The sequence below is a fragment of the Bidens hawaiensis genome, unplaced genomic scaffold (genome assembly GCF_021521415.1).
Source record: "Bidens hawaiensis isolate Kalapana, Puna unplaced genomic scaffold, B.hawaiensis_p1.1 tig00046429_1, whole genome shotgun sequence".
Classification (NCBI taxonomy): Eukaryota; Viridiplantae; Streptophyta; class Magnoliopsida; order Asterales; family Asteraceae; genus Bidens; species Bidens hawaiensis.
The window spans coordinates 51998-71462 of record NW_027505985.1 but is presented as its reverse complement, the minus strand read 5'-3'; the positions used below and the strand labels follow the sequence as shown (position 1 = coordinate 71462).

Below are 19465 nucleotides of genomic sequence, written 5' to 3'. Positions count from 1 at the left end.
AAAAGTATATTTAAAAAAACATAAGAATATCTTTAAAATATATAAATTAGTTTCTTGGAAAAAAAAAATTACATCACACACATTAACAATTGCCTTTAAAACCTTTTCAACATCATATTATAATTTCTGCACATTCATGGTATTCAATCTTCATCATCACTTTATATGAAACCCGCCCCGCTTAACAACTTAACCGTTTCGTTCGGGATAATAACATTCGGGTTCCTTACAGGCGGATCCACTTTCCCCTTATTACCCTTTGATGAAATACTCCACAAACTACCAGAAGACTTATCACCACCAGGTTTTGACTTCATAAGTGGATGTTTTGCATTCTTCTTTCCTATTCCGTTCGCAACCAACCACCGCGACCCCGACTGCTGCTGTTTACTGTTTGAACCCCAAAACCCCTTCTTGTTTGACCCCGGTTCAGGTTCGGTTTTCACACCTGCAACATGAACCTCTGTGATCTTGAACTGAGGGACCAAAACGCTTTCTTCAACCGCTTTTTCTTCAATAACAGTTTCATTCTTTTCATCCGGTTTTTCTTCATGCACCTCTTCTTTTTCTTCTTTATTCCATAATGAATAAACCGAGCTGTAAACTTTCGGTTTTGGCGGGACGAAAACCCGTTCGACTTGCACAAGAGCAAGCATTGGAGTACCAACGGGTTCAAAGTTTCTTAACGGGTCACGAAGCTGAACCATTAACGCCACAGTGAAGTTATTCCCTAAAAGCCCACCTTTTCTTGACCCCTTTTTACCGATTCTCGAACGCATTAAATCACTTGCGTGATGCGCAGCAAGAATTTTCGAAGTTCTTTCACTGATCTCATCTCCATCGTCGATTTCACCAGAATCCAATCTCATCCATTCGTCAAGAGTAACAGATAAACCCATTATTCCATCAACATCATCATCATCGCTGTTCTTAACATTCAACAACTGCAATCCTCCGGTTCCTTCCAAACCCAAAGACCCGTCAAAATTTACTCTTTTACCCTCAAGAGCCGAGATTTCACCAATGGACTGCGGGCTTATATTTGAAGGTGCTTCCTTGTCTGACATGCCAGACTGTATTCTTAACCCCTCAATCGATAAAGCTTCAATCTTGTTCATTGCCAATGGAGCAAGATCCTCCAATGATACATATTCTTGGTCCACCTCACCCAAATCATATTTTTTTGACCTGCGACCCGTTTTTCGTTCATTCGAGTGATCCACTCCAAGAATCGGTTTTTGCTGTACCGAATCTTGCCTGCACAATAGAAATTTAATGAATAATAACATGTGCTAGAGGTGGATAAAGGGTCAAAATGTTTTTTTTGTTGATTTTACCTAAATATACATTTTTTTCCTTCAAATTTTAATACTTTTTTGTAAATTAAGAATAAAAAAACAGAGTTTTATATGAAATTTAAGAAATTTGTGGAATACCTGTATGGTGCCTCCAAAGATGGCGTAGACTCCCAAGCTATTTGTTGAATGGTTTTTCCAGAAATATCTTCTAAAGGCATGAGTTTATTTGCTTGCATCGAAAGCTTTTCAATACCAACCGAAGCCAAACACTGTAACACATCCATTATTCCAGAGCCCATTTCTGCAGGTACAACAACTGGACTAGAAACCTGCATAATCAAGTTCCCGCCACTTTTAGCATTGTTAAAAATTTCAGGGTTCATGGACCGCAAGAACCCTCCATTACTCGTCTGGACAAATGGGCCTAACCCTTCGCCAAGTGGAGGAAGCTCAACCGGTCCTTCAGGAGACGGGTCAACCGGACCACCCGGCCCACTTGGTGGCGAACCCCGAAAAACGTTCTCGTTTAGACCCCACTCACTCATTAAAGATTTTGTCTCCATTTCTTCCAAGATTGATGCTTTTGATATGTTACGTGGTGGTTCTTCAGGTGTGTATCCTAACATATCAACATCGTCATCATCAAGATTGAAGTTAAACAACGAAGAACCATTAGCCATGGAATCCTTCTCGAATTGTCTTAGTAACCGCACACGTGGCGAGTTGGACTCGCTTTCAGAAGTCAAACTAAAGGGACTGTGTTCTATCCCAAGCATGTTTAAAAAATCATCAGCGACAACCTCGGTAGCATAATCTAATTTGATTGATTTTCCTTTCTCTTTATAACCACTTTCAACCTCAAAGCTTTCGGTTTCTTTTAAACTTTCACTTTCTTCTTGAGAATCAGATTCTTCTTTCAAGTCAACCACATTATTCAAGGCTAACTCCAACTCTTGCAAGAGTAACTCTTTGTCGTCAAATTCTTGTTCTTTGGTATTGCTTTCGGTTACAACACATTCTTCTGTTTGACTTTCAGATTCTTTGACCACAAAATATTCAAAATCTGAACCATCAAAGCCTTTTAAAACAATTTCTTTATCCCGTTCTTCAATTTCTTTTGCGGGAACTTCAATTCCCTTCTCCATGACAGAAAACTCACTGATAATATTATCATAATCTTGCATTGGGGCTTCGGGAGGTGTAGTTTGAACATCTCGTTTAGTTTCATAGTCAACGGAAATAATTGACTTTTCTTCTTCGAATTTCTTATACAACATACTAACTGATTTAGAGAGTTCTGACTTCGACACTGGTAAAACCTCATGAAGGTCCTTTACGTCATCCACAGAATGAGAATTAACAGGAAGGCTTTCACCTCGTTTGAGCTGACTTTGACCGGACGAACTGACCGAAGATCTGGCCGTCTCGGCACCATTGCCAACTACTGAATAACCAAAACTGACATTCATAGTTGCGCCTTTTGCCTTTCCCGACAACCTATAAGCAGTAGTCCATTTTCCCGAGCTTTTTTCGTCCTCTAGCTCCTCCAACGTAAGCGGGAGCAATCTAGTGAGGTCAACCCTGTGTTTACCCAAGTCAACCTCGGGGTCACCAAACAGAGATGCATACAACAAAAAGTGTTTCGCCTCGTACTTAGCTGAGTGATGGGGCCCACTTCTACTACCATAAACCAAGCAAGTGTTGGTCAAAAGCTCCTCAAATTCAGCCACGCCTTGCAGAACCGGTGCGGGTCGAGTGGTCAACTCACCGTCCCGTCTTTTCCACTTCACACAGAGCGTAAGATTATCGAAACTCGGAGGCAACCCTTCAATTGAATGGACTTGAAGGGAAAAACAACAGTTGAATCTTTTGTTTCGAACATGCGTAAATGATTTCAAAGTGTTCCAACTCCAAATCGACTTGTTGTCCTTTAGGAACCGGTCTTCGTTACTGTTGAGTTTGGATTTTGACTTTGTGTCGGGAAACGGTGGCTTTATGACTGCTTTTGATCGACTACTAGCCGTAGAATTGACGATTCTCGGCTGCGTTTTATCTTCATATAAAGCTTTAGTCAAGGCATCTATATCATTCAAAAACACCCCCTTTCCGCCTGCCTTCTTAGACATCCTCTTCACAGTCTATAAACAATTTAAGAAATGTCAAAATCAGGCAAGTATAACACTAGGGCTGTAAATCTTTGACACAGACCTATTAACACGACACGAAATGACAAGTTTTGTATGTGTGTGTAGTGTACAATTTCTTACACGGACCTGTTAACATACTTGATTAGGCCACCCGTAGTGGGCGAAATCAGGCGATAGCCGGCGAACCCCCCCCCCCCCCCCCCCGGGGGGGGGGCAACTTTTTACCACCTTCTTCCCTTTTCTTTTTAATATTATTATATTCTTGTGTGTGTGGTGTATATATATATATATATATATGTATGTGTATATATATGTTGGGCTACAACACCACTACACCCCAAAAACAAAAACCCACCATTTGCTGACTGGGCGCCACACGGCGCAAAACGCCCCAATTTGTAGCCCCTCCACTACACATAGCCTTAGAACACAAAATGACACGGAGTTAAACAAATTTGGGTTAACAGGCTTCGTGTCTTAAACAAGTTGATTTTTGTTTCAAATATGTTAATAATTATTATACATAAATATATTAACTTTTAACAACTTTTGTTTCAGTACATACGTCGTGTCCCTAAACAGGTCATGGCGTGTAACCGGCCTGTTTGTATTTGTGTGTCGGAAAAAAACGACACAATTAGTTAGTTAATCGTGTCGAGTATACCTAGCTGACACACTCTATTTAAACTATCAAGGTCACAAAAGGTTCCTAAGTCGATGCAAATTGATTAACTAGACAGACAGACAGAATCGAAATCCAATTCGGTTAAATCTGAAACACAAGCGATTCGAAAACATTGATTGTAGAATGAATGAATGAATGAATTGTGAAGCAGTAGTTAACTAACAGCAACTAGTATTAATTAGTTGAAGAATTATTAAGTAAGTAGTAAAATTATATAAAATGATAAGTAGAGTTAAGTTACCTCGGTTAATCCGTCAAAACGAACAAGAACATAACACAAACCCTAACTATAGATTCAGATGCTGAAACTTGAAGAAGATTGCTTTCTTGTAATAATTATTATTATTATTAGTTTGTTACCGATTTCTGAAACGCAAACCCAATCTATTCTATAATGAGTTGACTCAGCTGCTTTTTATATATTCATTTCAAAATTCAAAACATGATGAAAGAGAGAGAACATGTCTGAAACGCATTTGTCTTCTTCTCTGTCACTTGGTATATTTTTATTTATTACATACCCTACAATTTGCTCCTTCTACTTTCAACCTTTTAACAACACATTATTTTTATTTTAATAAACGAGCTGACTTGTTCACAAACTACTCTAGCTCAAACTCATTTCATCCCCACTAACCACAAATATTATAGTTTTGTGTAACCCGATCAGATTTTGTTACCGTATAATCTAAGTAATACTCTATAAAAGGTTCGTTATCAGTGAAACTAGCAAATGTTTTGTCAACTATAATCCAAATAATAAAGCCCACGGAAAATACACTCTGTGACAACATCATCACTTTTGTTGGATATATTTATAAACTATAAGAACCAGGTTATTTGTCTATAAATATCTGAACAATAGTTTAAACCTTACAACAATGCTTAGGATGATTATGAACTATCTGATTGTTTCTCTTAGTCTTACATATAACTTATTGTACACACATACGTCCAAATACACGAGATGAGATCTATTGGTTCATGTATGTTCAGTAAGCCTTAAACCCTTTTTGTGTCACTTTTTAGAAAATTTAACAAAGAAGCCAGATACGGTTAATGGGTTGTAGCTAATTGAGACGAATTGTAATCATGGTAACAGATAAAAAAAATCAAATTATAACTTTTAAACTATAAAAGTTATTATTAAAATTCATAGGGACTGAAACTGTACTTATTCGATTAAAATTTTATCACGCCAATTGGGACATCAAAATTAAACCATAAGCCCAAATATGGCCCACTTTGTAAAATATTTAAATTTAGAGCGCACAATAATTTTGCTAGGTTGTCTGTTCGATAAAAATAATACTTTTATATTATTTTATTATTCACGTGACATGTAAAAAGTTTAATAGGATAAATATGTCAACATATTTCATTATCTTCTTTTCAAAAGATAGAAATAGTCACAAAAGATAGTGATATACTAGTTTGCACATTTGCATTCTTTTCGCATGTGAATAATGCTTCAATGTTATAATGTATAGTAGGGATGATATTAATACTATATAATAAATAAAAAGTATGGTGTCACAAGTGCTCTATTGGTTCACTTGACGTCACCGAACTGGTCCATAAATTTTGTTTTTGTTTCTTAGTTCAGTCATCGTCACAAATGTAGCGGAAACCGACTGAACGCATTTTTCCTAGTTTCATTATCATAATAAACATGACAAAAACCGACCAAACTCCCGTAGACTCACCGCCTCAACGCCCAGAATTAACAACAGTTGGGGTTTACCAGCTCTTGAGTTTTACCAACTAACGCAACCACATTGGTCCACCTCATTTTTATAATTTTTGTTTTAATTCCGGTACAATAACGCACGTCACCGAAACCGACCGAATTCGCGTCGACTTACTAGCTCAATGCTTGGGTTTTACCAACGTCTGAGTTTTACGGACTTCACGCCGGGTAAAAAACTGGTTAGATGCAAAATTGAAATTGATATCGTTAGTACCAACTCTACATCAGCTCTTTTGAGGTTTCAGGATCGGAAATTTGAGATCCATACAAACCCATTCTTAATGTATAGCAGTCTAGATATATTTCTTCAAACATGTTAAATTTCACATGAATTACTAGTAGTAAAAAATAAGAAATAAGAATATGACAATGTAAATTTAACACAAAAGTAGACATTTAGGGGAAGGTGTCATAATCATATACAGTATACAAAATGCAGCTATACAGTTTTCTTGACACTACCACAAATTGTAACCTAACAATTTGCAACTAAACATATAACCCTTAAATCCACCCTCCCTAATATTACTTTTACCATAATTCTTTTCAACAACATCACACTTTTGGCAATATATTATCATTTGCCAATTGACAGACATCTAATGAATAAAATCACCCCTTTTAAACCTACCCGAAGGCTCAAAACAGGGCACAAAATAAATTGCACACCGACATAAATTAAACAAAACAAAAAAATTGTATTCACAGGTATGCATACAGCCGTAATGGCATCAAAAGGAGCTTCTTTTCTTCTATCATTCTGTCCGTTGATGTAAAAACACGAAACCTGAGTTTTCACGGATCAGCGGTGGAGGTTCGATGTCACTTATTTCCACTTGTGGCATAGATTTCGATATATCGTCCACAGAGAACGGTATGCTGCATTAATAATTCAAATAGATTTTAAATAACACTTTAATGTGAATATTGATATTGTAAAAAAAAAACTGATCTCAAAATTTACCTGGAGTCGTCATCCAACAAAAACGAACTGCTAACAGCGTTATTCGAGTCCTCTGTCATCATAACTCTCATACTTGAAATAACCTAATTACAAAAATAACCCTTAGAGAAGGATGCTATAATAATAATAATAATAATAACAACAACAACAACAACAACAACAACAACAACAATAATAATTAGCTTAACAAAAAAGAAAATAAAAGACCAATAAAATAAAGATTCTCGAGTAAAGCAACTTACTTCTGAAGAAACACTGTGTGTACCGTATTTGTCATCCCAATACATGGTGCTAATTCTGTATAACTGTTGTATGCTAAGCACCTACACAAACCAAACACGAGGTTTTAAAAATAACAGAAGAAAGAAAAATTAACTATTTACTTGAAATATAGAAATTTAAATATTTTCTTACGGGACAAAGCTCATTGGTTATTTCATTCAAAGTCTTCTTGGGCTTTTGATGAATAACTAAAAATCCGACAGCTTGTCGTATATGCTTCAATTCGTCCCAAGCAGTGCCCGCATACTAAATCAAAATATATTTTAATAAAAATAAAATAACTCAATATGATATTAAATTTCCACTCGGGATAATTGCTTACTTCCTCAGTTGCATAGCAACACCATTGTTCAAGCTCAGCCAACCCTGATTTTACATATTCACCGTTACTGAATGAGCAGCATTCACGTCTCAACAGAAGACTTTCATCAAAATATTAAAAAAAATGTTAGCAAGAATAATCTTAAAATGAGGTTGAGTACTAAAGTAAGTAATAAACTCTGCATCTGTATGTTGGTTTCTATTTTACACGATGATTTAATGTTCACTTAATTTACCTGTTAAATAACTGAACATTGATAAAGGAGAAAATCTGTGTGAATACTTTGCGCACCAAAAATGGAGGCACCTGTAAAATAAGTATACACAAGACATAAATATGTTTCCAAGAATAAACAAGTGTAAGGATACGATTGTTTTTTATTTTTAGGGTTTAAAGCTTACATAATTTGCTTTCATCGTCTTCAAGTAATTATCAAGGCTTTTAACAATACTCTGCCAATGAGCAATCAATGCTTGTTGAGCAACAGCATTAGCTTGTGAACGGCCTTTAACTAAACTTGCACGAGATGTCCTTGGAGCCTGCATTAAGTAGACTTGCATACATTAGGCCCAAAAACATAACTGATAGTCTGATACTATTATTATTATTATTATTATTATTATTATATTTTGGATGAACAATTAAATACAAATCACATAAAAATGAAGAATTTACCTGAATACATAATCCAAGCAGTGGAGATATTTCCTTCTTCAAATTGTCACGTATCATTCCGTATATCTTCTCAAGAAACGCGGTAAGTTGTTGTTTAAACAACAAAGCTGGATATTTGGCCTCCACCTGGCGTAAGTCATCAAGTTTACCAAGAACTCGGCCATTAAGAAATGAAAGCCCGCCCGCACTTTGAGGAGATGCCCGTAACCCCTGAAATTTATAAGAGTTTTAAACTTTATTATAAAAGAAATATTATCAACCATATTAAAATAAGTATTATATATTTTAGTCGTCATACTTGGGACATCCTTCCAAAAAGAGAAGCTGACGATGACCGTCGCCTTTGCGGTGTCATATGAGCGGCTCCACTTGCTTTAAGTGTGTGTTGAAGTAATGTCAGTAATGTGGATGTGTTACATAACCAGTAGCCTAACACATCATTACCATCTTGGACCTTTATCACACAAAATTCAGAATCAGTTTTTTTATGTAAACCAAACCACAATTTGGTAAAAATATAAAAAATATTCACCTCTATAGCTGAAGCAATGGTTTGGATTATACGATCGAAAACGGTAGTCCTTTCAACTTCAAATGACCTCCAATGAAGAAGACTTTTGTATATCAAAACAGCTGCAACTGGTTTGCCACTTGAAAACCCTAGATCTTGAGTGATGCACTTGATAAGTACATCCTGGTTTTCCTGAAGACAACAATTAAGATATCAAGTTGTTAGAAAATATAATAATATTAAAAGAGTATAAATGTTGCATAATTCATGATCATAGTCACTTACTTGTTGCTTTTCATTAAGGGACTTTTGAGGTTTCTCCTCAGACTCTGGCTCTCTTGAAACATGATTTGTCTCCTGAAAAACGTGACAAAACATAAACGAATATTCGATTTTTTGCATTTTAATATTTTCAAGCAGATTAAATACCCTTACAGGTGTAGCCATCACCCTTGTTTCTCCATTTTGAATGTTTCCATTTTCTGGAGTTCTCTGTAGATTCATCAAAAAAAAATTAATAATGCCCATAAATCGAACAAATTGAAAAGGTAAACTTGAAATTTGTATTCAAATTTGTTACGTGTGTTACCTGAATAATCACTGTTCTTGACCTTGCAGATTTTCCAGTAGGTGACATGGTCAATGCTTGCTGGCGAAGTACTTGATTTTCAGACTCGATATTCGAAAGCTTCTCTTCAAGCCTATAGAAACAAAAATATTTTCTCATTACCAACAATCAAGTGTATCAATGGCACAAAATTCAAACGCACATTAAAAAATCAAACCTTTATTCTTTTTCATGAAAGTGTAAACTTAAAATCCACTTTAAATATCAATACTATTATGATCACAAACCTTTGATTAGATTCTTGAAGCTGATATGCTCGTTTCTCCGCATCTTCAAGCTTTTTCATTAAATCATCGTTCTTAGAATTAGCTTCTACCAAAGACTTTCTAGCCTCTTCAATCTCCTGTTTTTGATTTAGCATCAAGGCCTGCACAAATTTACGAATCAAGTTAGCCACCAGCAACCACCGAATTGATTATTATCATTATTTTATTCATGTTTTACTACAATATAAAAATCATGATTTATTTTATGTATCTACCTTCAAACTTTCCACCTCAGCAGTCAAGGTGTCAATCTTTTTGGTGTCTTGAATTATGACAGGTGTCTCCTTAACAACTGGAGGAGCTTCTTCAATGGCTTTCCGTGCTGCCTCGCGCTCTTTAATTACTTTAGCATTTGCTTCGTCTATTTGGATTTGCATCAAACGTAAAGCCTCCTGCAACTTTGCAGTTTCTTGAGCTTTTGTCTCTTCTAATTCAGTCTGTTTGTTAAGTCAGGGATTTAATTAGAAAAATACTAAATTATGAAAGCAAGGGCAAGAAGACCGACTAAGTAAAATTATTAAATTACCCTTAGACGTTTCTCCAGCTGCAAACGCCATGTAAGTTCTTCGACACGCTTTTCAAGTTTGTCCTTCGCCTCTTTAAGAGCACCTGTTTCCCTTGCAGCCTGAAAAGTGTACCAATTAGTCACCAACTGTAAATATATATTTTGAGCAAAATTGCATAAAACAGAAAAAAAAAAACTAAATGTTTTTCCCAATTTTAGCAACCAACTTTAGAGTAGGCCCGTAAAATCGAATTACATTTTATCACCAAATTAGGAACCAACCTCATTTTAACTGACTATGTGGCCCTGGTTGATGCCATGCAGTCGCCAAATCATATGGCACATGCGCAAACAATGCTTATTTAAAAGCTAGTTAAAAATAAATGAATTTACATGCTTGAGAAAATGATCTTTTAAAATGAATACATAAAAATAAATATTAAATGTGACATTTGATGCCGTATAGCATAATAGATTAATGAAAACAGGATGCCACGTTAGCAACTTTCGGAAAATCAAAAATAAAATAAAATGATGCTACTATATGTTGAACATGTCATTCATTTGCTACAGTCAATAGTAATTTATAAGTTGGCAGCTAAAATCCGTAATAAATTGTAAGTTGGTTTCTATTTTGCGCTACCAGAAAACGTAAGCTTTTCATTAAGAATTTAAATACCAATTTGAGTTCCCGAAGCTCTTTCCTAGCAACTCTTCGCCTCCAACCACACTGAGTATACAAAGCAGCCTTTTTAAGACTCTTGTAGTAAGAATGTGCTTTGTAGCAACGATAGTGAGCCTGCAAATTCCATCATAAATAAGCTTCAAATCCATAAATTCATAGGAAATATTTTTTTTAAATCATGCTGATTGCTGATAATGAAACCTGTATATATGTTGCAGCCTTGGTTTGCTTGCGGTATCTAAATTCATCTCTAGCAGTCATTGCTCTTAATCCTGTTTGTAGTATAACTGCAGATGCCCTAAGTGTTTGATATGAGTTTTTAGCAACAAAACACCTGAAATCCTTTTGAATCTTTACTGCTGCAGCTTCTCTTCTCAATTGTTCAAATTGCTTACAAGCTGATAAAGCTGAAGAGATTAAAGAAAAGATCAATCAAACTCCAATACAACTTCAGGATAAAATATTAAAAAAATGAGAACAATTTCGTATATATCCCTCTAAATTATATAAGCACATAATATAATATCAGTTAACTAATGATACTTTGTTTCACTGACTAAATTAAGTAGCTGGTGTTATTTTATTTATCATGGAATTCAGGTAAATATGATACTTTAGGGCTTAGGGCTTCTATTTACCTTATTTTAGTCACACACCATAATAATATTTTCTCTACATAAATAGTATTAATATCATTATTATTGTTATTATTATTATTATTACTATTATTATTATTACTTTTGAACTCTGATTTCCTTTGTATTGCTTCATACATATGTACGTTAGAGCCGAGGGTCTCTCTGGAAGCCACCTCTTTATCCATGTGGATAGAGGTACGGTGTGCCTACATCCCACCCTCCCCAGACCCTACTTATAGCTATGCTATTGGTGGGACTTTACTGGGTATGATTGATTGATTGATTGATATATGATACTTTAGGGTTCTGTAAGGATATATATGATAATGATGAAATCTAGGAATATCTATATGTATAAAATATATGTGTGTACATGAAATTCTGAAGTTTTAAAATATATATACATACGTATATAGATATGTGTGTACAAACAAATATACATATATAAATGTGTGTGTGTGTGTGTCATACACATTTTGTTGTGAATAAGAGATACCTCGCCAGCAAGCCTGCAACTGAATAGCAGCTTTGCGCATTGATATATATTCCTTGCGTGCAATATAAGTACGCATTTGCCTTTGAATGATTCTAGCAGCATTCCCAAGAACCTCAGCCCTCCTGGCATCCAGCTCAGCCATTTGCCCAGCACGTAAAAACACCTTTGTTTTTCCGATCTGCAAAGGTAGTTACAATTAGAAAACTTGGTTTCTATAAGTTCATATTTCACAAAAACTATGTTTGTAGCACCTAGAATAATGGGTGCATAAAAACGTTACAAAGATTGGATTTTGCACAAAATATTGATGTACCAATTGTTGTCGCATATTAGTCATTATACTTCTTTTATGTGCATTTGAGTCAATAAAAATGGCATTTTGTCCTGTTTTTGTCCCATATATGGTCCCATGAAAATACCGTATAATAACCCTAATAGGATAAATATTCCATCTTCTAATGACTCAAAAGTACCAAACAAGTACAATGACTAAAACATGACACAAGTGAGAGTATGTTATAATATGGTGAAACTGTTACCTGGTAGCCCTTTAACCCCATTTTATCCAACAACATCTGGCATGCAACTTTCTCATCATAGCTACATGATAAAAAAATTGTTTAGAAAAAAATACTGGAAAATAAAATTAAACAGAAAAAAAAAACTGAAAATAAAAAACTATAAAGCCATACTTTCCATCCAGGACATCCGGATAAAGAACACCAAAACGAAGAAGAAACTCATCAAATGTTCGCCTCGTGGGATAACCAGCACAACTGATCCTAATCGCCTCAAGTACACCCTACATTAAAAAGCACAATTTAACCAATAACTAAAATCATATAAAAGTTTACTTGAAGATTAAGCACAAACAATCTTGAAAAACTTACACCACATCGTAGCTGTTGCATAATGTTTAAGTTCTCAAAAATAGCAGGCTTGAGAACACTGTTCGGTTTCACACATCTAATGTAGTGAGGTTCCATTGTACTCAAGGTTTCCATTAAAGACTGAAGTTGCAGCTGCAATTAGTAGACACACATTATCTTTCATCAGATGTTTATTATGCAAGTGTTAAATTCGCATACAAAGATCAAAACACAAATTATACCTTAAATCGAGAACCAATGGAGGAAAACTTGGATGATTTGGACGACTCTACAGGAAGTGGAGGAAATAAACCAACAACAAAACGGCATTTTGAAGCAGTTAATAAATCTTGATGTTCCGCCACCACATAATCCTTGTTTTTGTCTAAAAATTGGTCAGCTAAATAAGTCACCTACAAAGAGAACATGTGCATATTAGACGGCATTTGGTTTAGTTTGTTATCACTGAAAATTAAAAAATTAAGCAACATACCTCCCCTGCATAATGAGATATTGTAAAACTAGTGCGCGAAAGCTTAGGTTTGATGAAGCGTTTGTTTTTTGGAAATGTTTGGTACAGCTTCTGAGCAAATGTTTCATGAGTAGACTTTGGAAACATGCTGCATTATTGTAAGAACACATTTTTTATCTCTTTATTAACCTTTGTTTTAATTTCTAACTATATAAAAACAGTAGAAAAATTATATAAAAATATAAGGTCATACCAGGCTTCATCCAGAAGTGAGATAATTCCTCCGGGTTTCTGCAATAAATTTTCTTAGTTTTTATTTTCTTTACAAGTATTTATGTATAAATGACAAGTATATATGAACAAGGACGATGTACAACACCTTCTCAATAAGATCCAACACATCTTGGTTGTCAACAAACTCTATATAACTCCAGTTTATCGCTTCCTTGGTGTACTCTTCTTGTTCCATTTTGAACACATGCTGCAACATAAATCAACAAAAAATAAGTGTTAATTTTTATGTAATTCACTAGTTTGATCTATAATATCTAACCTGGTTGAAATGTTGTTGCAGTTTTTCATTTGTGAAGTTGATGCAGAACTGCTCAAAACTATATCAAGCAAACCTATCATCAGCATTAAAACATTCAAAATTTCAAGCCTTAGGTTTAACTAAATCCAATACCTACCTGTTATGCTTAAAACTCTCAAACCCATATATATCAAGAACGCCAATTAGTGATTTTGAGTTCGGATCTTGACCAATTGAATTGTTTATTTTCTCCACAATCCTACAAGATTTAGATTACAGAGCTAAATATTATATTCTTAGAAAGTAAATAAAAAATCCATGTAATAACATATAATGATCCATTTTTACCAGTCAAACAAACGACAGTATATTGTTTTAGCTAAAGCATCCCTACTACCAAGTGCAGCTTCAGGATCAAGAGTTCTTGTAATTACTTCTTCCGGTGTCACCATTACACGTTTAATCAAGGCATCCTCTAAACTTTTAGCATCACACCTTTTCACAGAGGATGGTAAATTCAAATTCAAATTGAAGAAATTATGAGCTAATATATCATTAGAAAATAAAAATTAAACCTACATAAGCAATTCAGCTGTCACATTCAGATGAAACCTAGATTTCTCATCTTTAAGCACCGAAGAGTCAATTTCCTTTCCTTTTGCAAACTCAATATTACCAAGATGAAGAATTGCAGCCACAACCCTAAAAATTGCATCCTGAAAGATTCTTGAAATGTAAGAAACCCAAAACATAATAATAACAAATCAATATTTTCTTAGAAAAAGCATTAACTTGTTCTTCTTCGCCGATTCCAACAATGTCCATCGCCCTTCTTGTAGCAAGATACTCATGAGCATCACTAACACCTTCAAGCTCATTTGATTTTGACTGATTCAAGTAATGATATGACTGTGGGCTTTCTAATTTAAACTTCTCTCTATCCTGCAAATGGAATAAAAATGCTCTAGTTATAGATTAACTGTAGAAACCATTTTCGTACTTTCGCCAAACCACAACTCCACATGGACCATCTTTGTAATTTATTCATAAAATACCTCAGGTGGTGCTGCACAAAGAAGATAAAAACAATGGTAGTTTCTTTCAGGATCTGATATCTGGCAAACACGGGATCTCTCGAGCAGGTATGTTCTAATAGCTGCCCCTGATATCCTCCCACTTTTATCAAACTGTATCTCCACAAATTTACCAAAACGACTATTTTGCGCATGCCAAAGTCAACACAGTCAAAGTTAGTTTCATAAAAAAATATTTGAATGTTACAACATTTGGAAGTTGAAGAGCAATCATGCACCTCGAATTGTTGTTCCTGACAGTTTTTGCATTGCCAAATGCTTCTAGTACCGGATTCGACTGCAAAGTAATACATTGATATTTGTTCATAGCGTTTCAAGAATTAGACTCAAGATGTCAAGGGTAAAAAGGTAAACTCAAATCTTACTTCCAAGACTTGCTGTTCAACCGTGCGTCCTTCCACGCCAGATCGACCACCTAAATGTGCAAGATATCTCATGAGCATTTTTGTTGTTTCAGTTTTACCGGCACCACTTTCTCCACTCACCAAGATTGAATTACTTTTTCCTTCATTAATCATGGCCCTATTTATTAAATAAAAAAATATATTAGCTCATGCAGGAAAATAGTATATAGATAATATATTAACACACCTATATGCGACATCTGCTACAGCAAAAACATGGGGACTAAGTTCACCAAATCCTGCTCCTTTATATTGCTCCATCATGTGCGTATCATACAAGTGAGGCAATCTTTGAAACGGATTTATAGCAATTAAAATGTTTCCAGTATACGTCTACAAAAGGTAAAGTACTATTAGCAATCCAACAATTCTTCTTTTTCAAGATGAATTCTAATTTTAAGTGTGAAATCTCACATAGATCTCGTTAAGCTCATATCTGGTTGCCAAATTTTGTAAAACTCCTGGTTCGTGTAAATATGAAAGACGTGTCATGTCATCTACACCTCCGGGGGGAGCTTCAGTATCTTTTGGGAACACTTTTGAGACATTTGTAACAATCTGCAATCATATTAAGTCAAGCCCAAGTCAATTAAGTCCAACCACTATAATTATGATTGATTACGTACATATAAAGGGAAATTAAGACAGAACAAAAACCAACTTAAACATCTTGAACGACCTTAGCAACAAAGTTGCATTTGATGTGACATAGCATATCACTTTAATGTATACGTATATGCCATGTGGTATCTGATTTGGCATTTAGTATTTAGTTCCAGATATAAGTAATCAAAAGTACAAAAGTAACTTATAAAGACGTAAATACATAAATTTTCTAAATATGTTTCACACAAGCATTTGTTGCATATGTGGCAACGGATGTTGCAACAAGATCAATTAAAATAAGGTTGGTTGCTAAAACTGATACTAACGTGTAACTAAGTTCATATTTTGTGCCCAACTTAAAGTTGGTTAGTAAAATAAATAAAATTATGTAAAGTTCTTTTCTGCTTCGTGAAGTTTGTTCTGGCTATAATGTAGAATAAAGTTTTTAACACAAAAAATACTCACCGTCTTTCCCTTGGTTGTAAGTACATGAATCTCTTGGCCATTAATTCGGGTCACTTCCCCATCAATCCATGCTAAAACAGGGTCCTCAACCCATACATGTGACCCCACAATAATATTAACCGGTGCCGCCTGCAAGTATTTTATTTCATTTTGTTACACATGAAAAAGAATATTATAATAATTGAAGTACAACACTTATAGTTAACCATTGTTAAAAAACATTCATGTAATATAAACAATCCCTACAAATTTTGAGTCAAATTCAGCTTAAATGACTCTCAAAGTCAAAATACTAGAATATGATGGAATGTATGAAATATGAATAGTACTCTTCCAATTAAGCAAGTAGTTGTAGTAATGTAATATATTATTTAGTAAAGGTAAGTATGTAACCTTAGTCCCTAAACAAAATTTGTGGTATATTCAATTTCATAAGAAAATGTGCAGACAATGTTAATTTTTTCTCATCGGTGATTTGCCAATTATTTATTTCACCAATAAAAGAGAAATAATAATAAGTCGCGAGGCAGATAACTATTATGCCCAAATTAAGGTTCCTAAACATAGGCATGACCAATTAACTATGGTTAAAATGTAAGCTATATAACTAAGGTAATACCTAGGGTTTATATCAAATAATAATTATGTTCAATTGTTAAAGTTAACCTACAAAACTTTGCAAGTAACCTAAGCTCTAAACAAACATCAAATTCTAAAATCAACAGCAAATAATAATAATAATAATAATAAATTATTATTATTATTAAAAGTTAAATAAATGGAGAAGCTAATTTAATTTAACCTAATAATAATAGAATAAACAGCGAAGAAACCAAAGACACATGTTGAAACTTGGTTGAACAGATTTGACTTCAAAATCAAACAATGTTAAGTTATAAGAAAATGTTAAGGCATGACCAATTAACTATGGTATCAATTAGTAAAGGTATATATTCAAATTTATAAGAAAATGTGCAGACAATGTTAAGTTCATATCATCGGTGATTATTTATTTCACCAATAACAGAATAATAATTGTTATGCCCAAACTAAGCTTCCTAAACATAGGCATGACCAACTTACTAGATGAAATAAGTATGTTCCACGGTTAAAATGAACCTACATAACTAAGGTAGGTAATATACTAATACCTAGGGTTTGTATAAAATAACGATGCTCCATGGTTAAACTAACCTATATAACTTTGCAATATATCCAATGAGGTAGAATAGAAAACCCTAGATGTCAAATATTCATTCTACTTGTACTCCAATTTCAATTAGCTAGCCTCTCAGGTAACCTAAGCTCTAAACAAATATCAAAGTCTAAAATCAACAGCAAATTATTAATATTAAGTTAAATAAACGGAACAGCTAGTTTATAAATTTAACCTAATAATAATAATAATAATAATAGAATAAAGAGCGAAGAAAGCAAAGATACATGTTGAAACTTGGTTGAAGAGGTTTGACTTCAATAACAAACAGATAATAAACAAAATGAAGCAATTACCATTTAATAATAATAATAAGAAGAAAGCAACTGAATCGATCTCCTTCTCATCAATAACCAAACACCGGCCGGTAACTCAGATCGGAAATAATAATAACCAGAAGAAGATGACGATACTTGACAAATTAATTAAGAGTATGAATATGATGTTGCTGTATAGACGATGAGTAGTAGAAAGTAGGTTTTGGATGGAATATATTTCTTCTCTCTATCTGAGGTGAGGTGAGGTGAGGTGAGGTGAATAATTTTGTATCTATTTGTATATTAATATATTATTATTTTATAATTATAATTGTTGTATATATTGTACACACAGCAAAGTAAAGTAAAGTTAGTAAGTTATGGTATATATTTTCCTTCTCTAGAATTGTTATTATGTCTGGAGGTCCACACATATGAAGCGGCTCATGGCTCTAAATCAGACATTTTGTGTTTTCTTTAACATCTTTGGGTCTCTCTTTTGACTTTATTTACCAACTTGCCACCTGTGTTTTTTTACTTTTACCTAGGAATAGGAATTAGCATATAGATGAAATTTTCAAATCACTCTACCTTTCAACCTTTTTTCAAAACTAGTTTTTTTTTCATCTACAAGTTTTGTATTCACACAAGACTCCATCCTAAATTATTTGACACGACAGTAAGATTTTATTAAAAGTAATATATATATATATCGAACAGGTAAAGTTTTTTTTCCATAAATATCGATAGAACTCAATCGTTAACTAGCAAAACTATTGAGAGATGTCATTTTTTATGATAATGGTGATGGATTCTATAATAACATATCGGTGTTTTCAAACAACCAGGTCTATTTTTTAACTTACGTTTGTATTATCTAACACGAACATCGCTAGCATATTAATTTTGTTTCAATTGTTTGGGTCTCTCGACGAACTAAAGACATGGGCGCAAACTTTAGGTCGTGAGAACAGTGTTGTCATGGTCACACAACGGTCGAAGAAATGCGTCGCTAGTGAGGTGCTCAATGTATGCCTAAGGTGTGACCACGGTGGGGACTGCAAATGCACGACAAACTTCTTACATTATTGCACAAGTAAAGCCAGTTGTCGTTTTCAATTAGTACGAAAGTATCTCCAAACGTATAATTATTGGTCATCACTTGTGTCTCGCGATTCTCAACCATGAACTCCATGTATACATAGAGGGCCATCCATAAGCAAAAAGGTTATGGTGGCGGATATGTATCGAACTAGATCATCACCCACGTAACATTCTTAACGGTATAGAGGCGAAGAACAATGCAAATGCATCGTCACTAAGAACGATGTACAGCTTATTTGTTAGTTACAAGCTTGCCCACTCATGTTTTTTTTCTTTTTTACCTAGGGTGAAATTTTTCAAATCACTCTACTTCGACTTACTTACAAAAGTTTTTTTTTTTGACAACTTATTAGTTAACTGCAACCGATCAACATCCCACCGTGTACACACCGCAACACGCGATAGCTTTTTGAGCATGTAATGGCTATAGTAAAAAAACCAATTTCCCTTATGTGCAAGACACATGACCAGACTTAACGATAAAAACTAACTGGGGTAGATCCAAATGACAAACGGTGTAGCATTTGAAAACGTAAACTACAAATTATGTTAATTTAAAGATAAATGACAACCATTGAAATTGCATACAAACAT

General features: G+C 34.3%; 2 protein-coding genes across 2 annotated transcripts; both read right to left on the bottom strand.

Moving 5' to 3' along the window:
• Positions 1–15: 15 nt before the first annotated feature.
• On the bottom strand, positions 16–4474 carry LOC143616274 (protein PLASTID MOVEMENT IMPAIRED 1-RELATED 1-like). Its single transcript, XM_077089148.1, has 3 exons — positions 4372–4474; positions 1437–3436; positions 16–1257 (listed from the first exon to the last, which is right to left on the bottom strand). The coding sequence occupies exons 2-3, from the start codon at positions 3422–3424 to the stop codon at positions 162–164; spliced, it is 3084 nt and encodes a 1027-aa protein (XP_076945263.1). The 5' UTR covers positions 3425–3436; positions 4372–4474; the 3' UTR covers positions 16–161.
• Positions 4475–6242: 1768 nt separating this feature from the next.
• LOC143616272 (myosin-17-like) lies at positions 6243–17995 on the bottom strand. The gene is made up of 38 exons (XM_077089146.1): positions 17807–17995; positions 16295–16423; positions 15638–15781; positions 15411–15556; positions 15185–15341; positions 15038–15096; positions 14781–14940; positions 14518–14667; positions 14305–14441; positions 14074–14220; positions 13883–13984; positions 13747–13804; positions 13573–13674; positions 13447–13484; positions 13215–13341; positions 12964–13134; positions 12743–12874; positions 12545–12654; positions 12392–12452; positions 11853–12030; positions 10920–11125; positions 10713–10832; positions 10055–10153; positions 9744–9965; positions 9490–9629; positions 9224–9335; positions 9070–9126; positions 8920–8991; positions 8656–8826; positions 8422–8577; positions 8124–8333; positions 7850–7987; positions 7684–7754; positions 7449–7548; positions 7259–7372; positions 7087–7167; positions 6845–6927; positions 6243–6759 (listed from the first exon to the last, which is right to left on the bottom strand). Exons 1-38 carry the CDS (start codon positions 17807–17809, stop codon positions 6636–6638), a joined length of 4587 nt encoding a protein of 1528 aa, XP_076945261.1. The 5' UTR covers positions 17810–17995; the 3' UTR covers positions 6243–6635.
• Between the last annotated feature and the right edge of the window lie 1470 nt (positions 17996–19465).

Excerpts from the sequence above, each read along its gene's own strand:
- LOC143616274 (XM_077089148.1), bottom strand. The coding sequence starts at position 3,424 with ATGTCTAAGAAGGCAGGCGGAAAGGGGGTGTTTTTGAATGATATAGAT. Across the intron at positions 1,258-1,436 it reads TCTTTGGAGGCACCATACAG|GCAAGATTCGGTACAGCAAA; the intron begins GTATTCCACAAA and ends TCTATTGTGCAG.
- LOC143616272 (XM_077089146.1), bottom strand. Across the intron at positions 15,782-16,294 it reads TTACAACCAAGGGAAAGACG|ATTGTTACAAATGTCTCAAA; the intron begins GTGAGTATTTTT and ends ATATGATTGCAG. Across the intron at positions 9,127-9,223 it reads CAAGAACAGTGATTATTCAG|AGAACTCCAGAAAATGGAAA; the intron begins GTAACACACGTA and ends ATGAATCTACAG.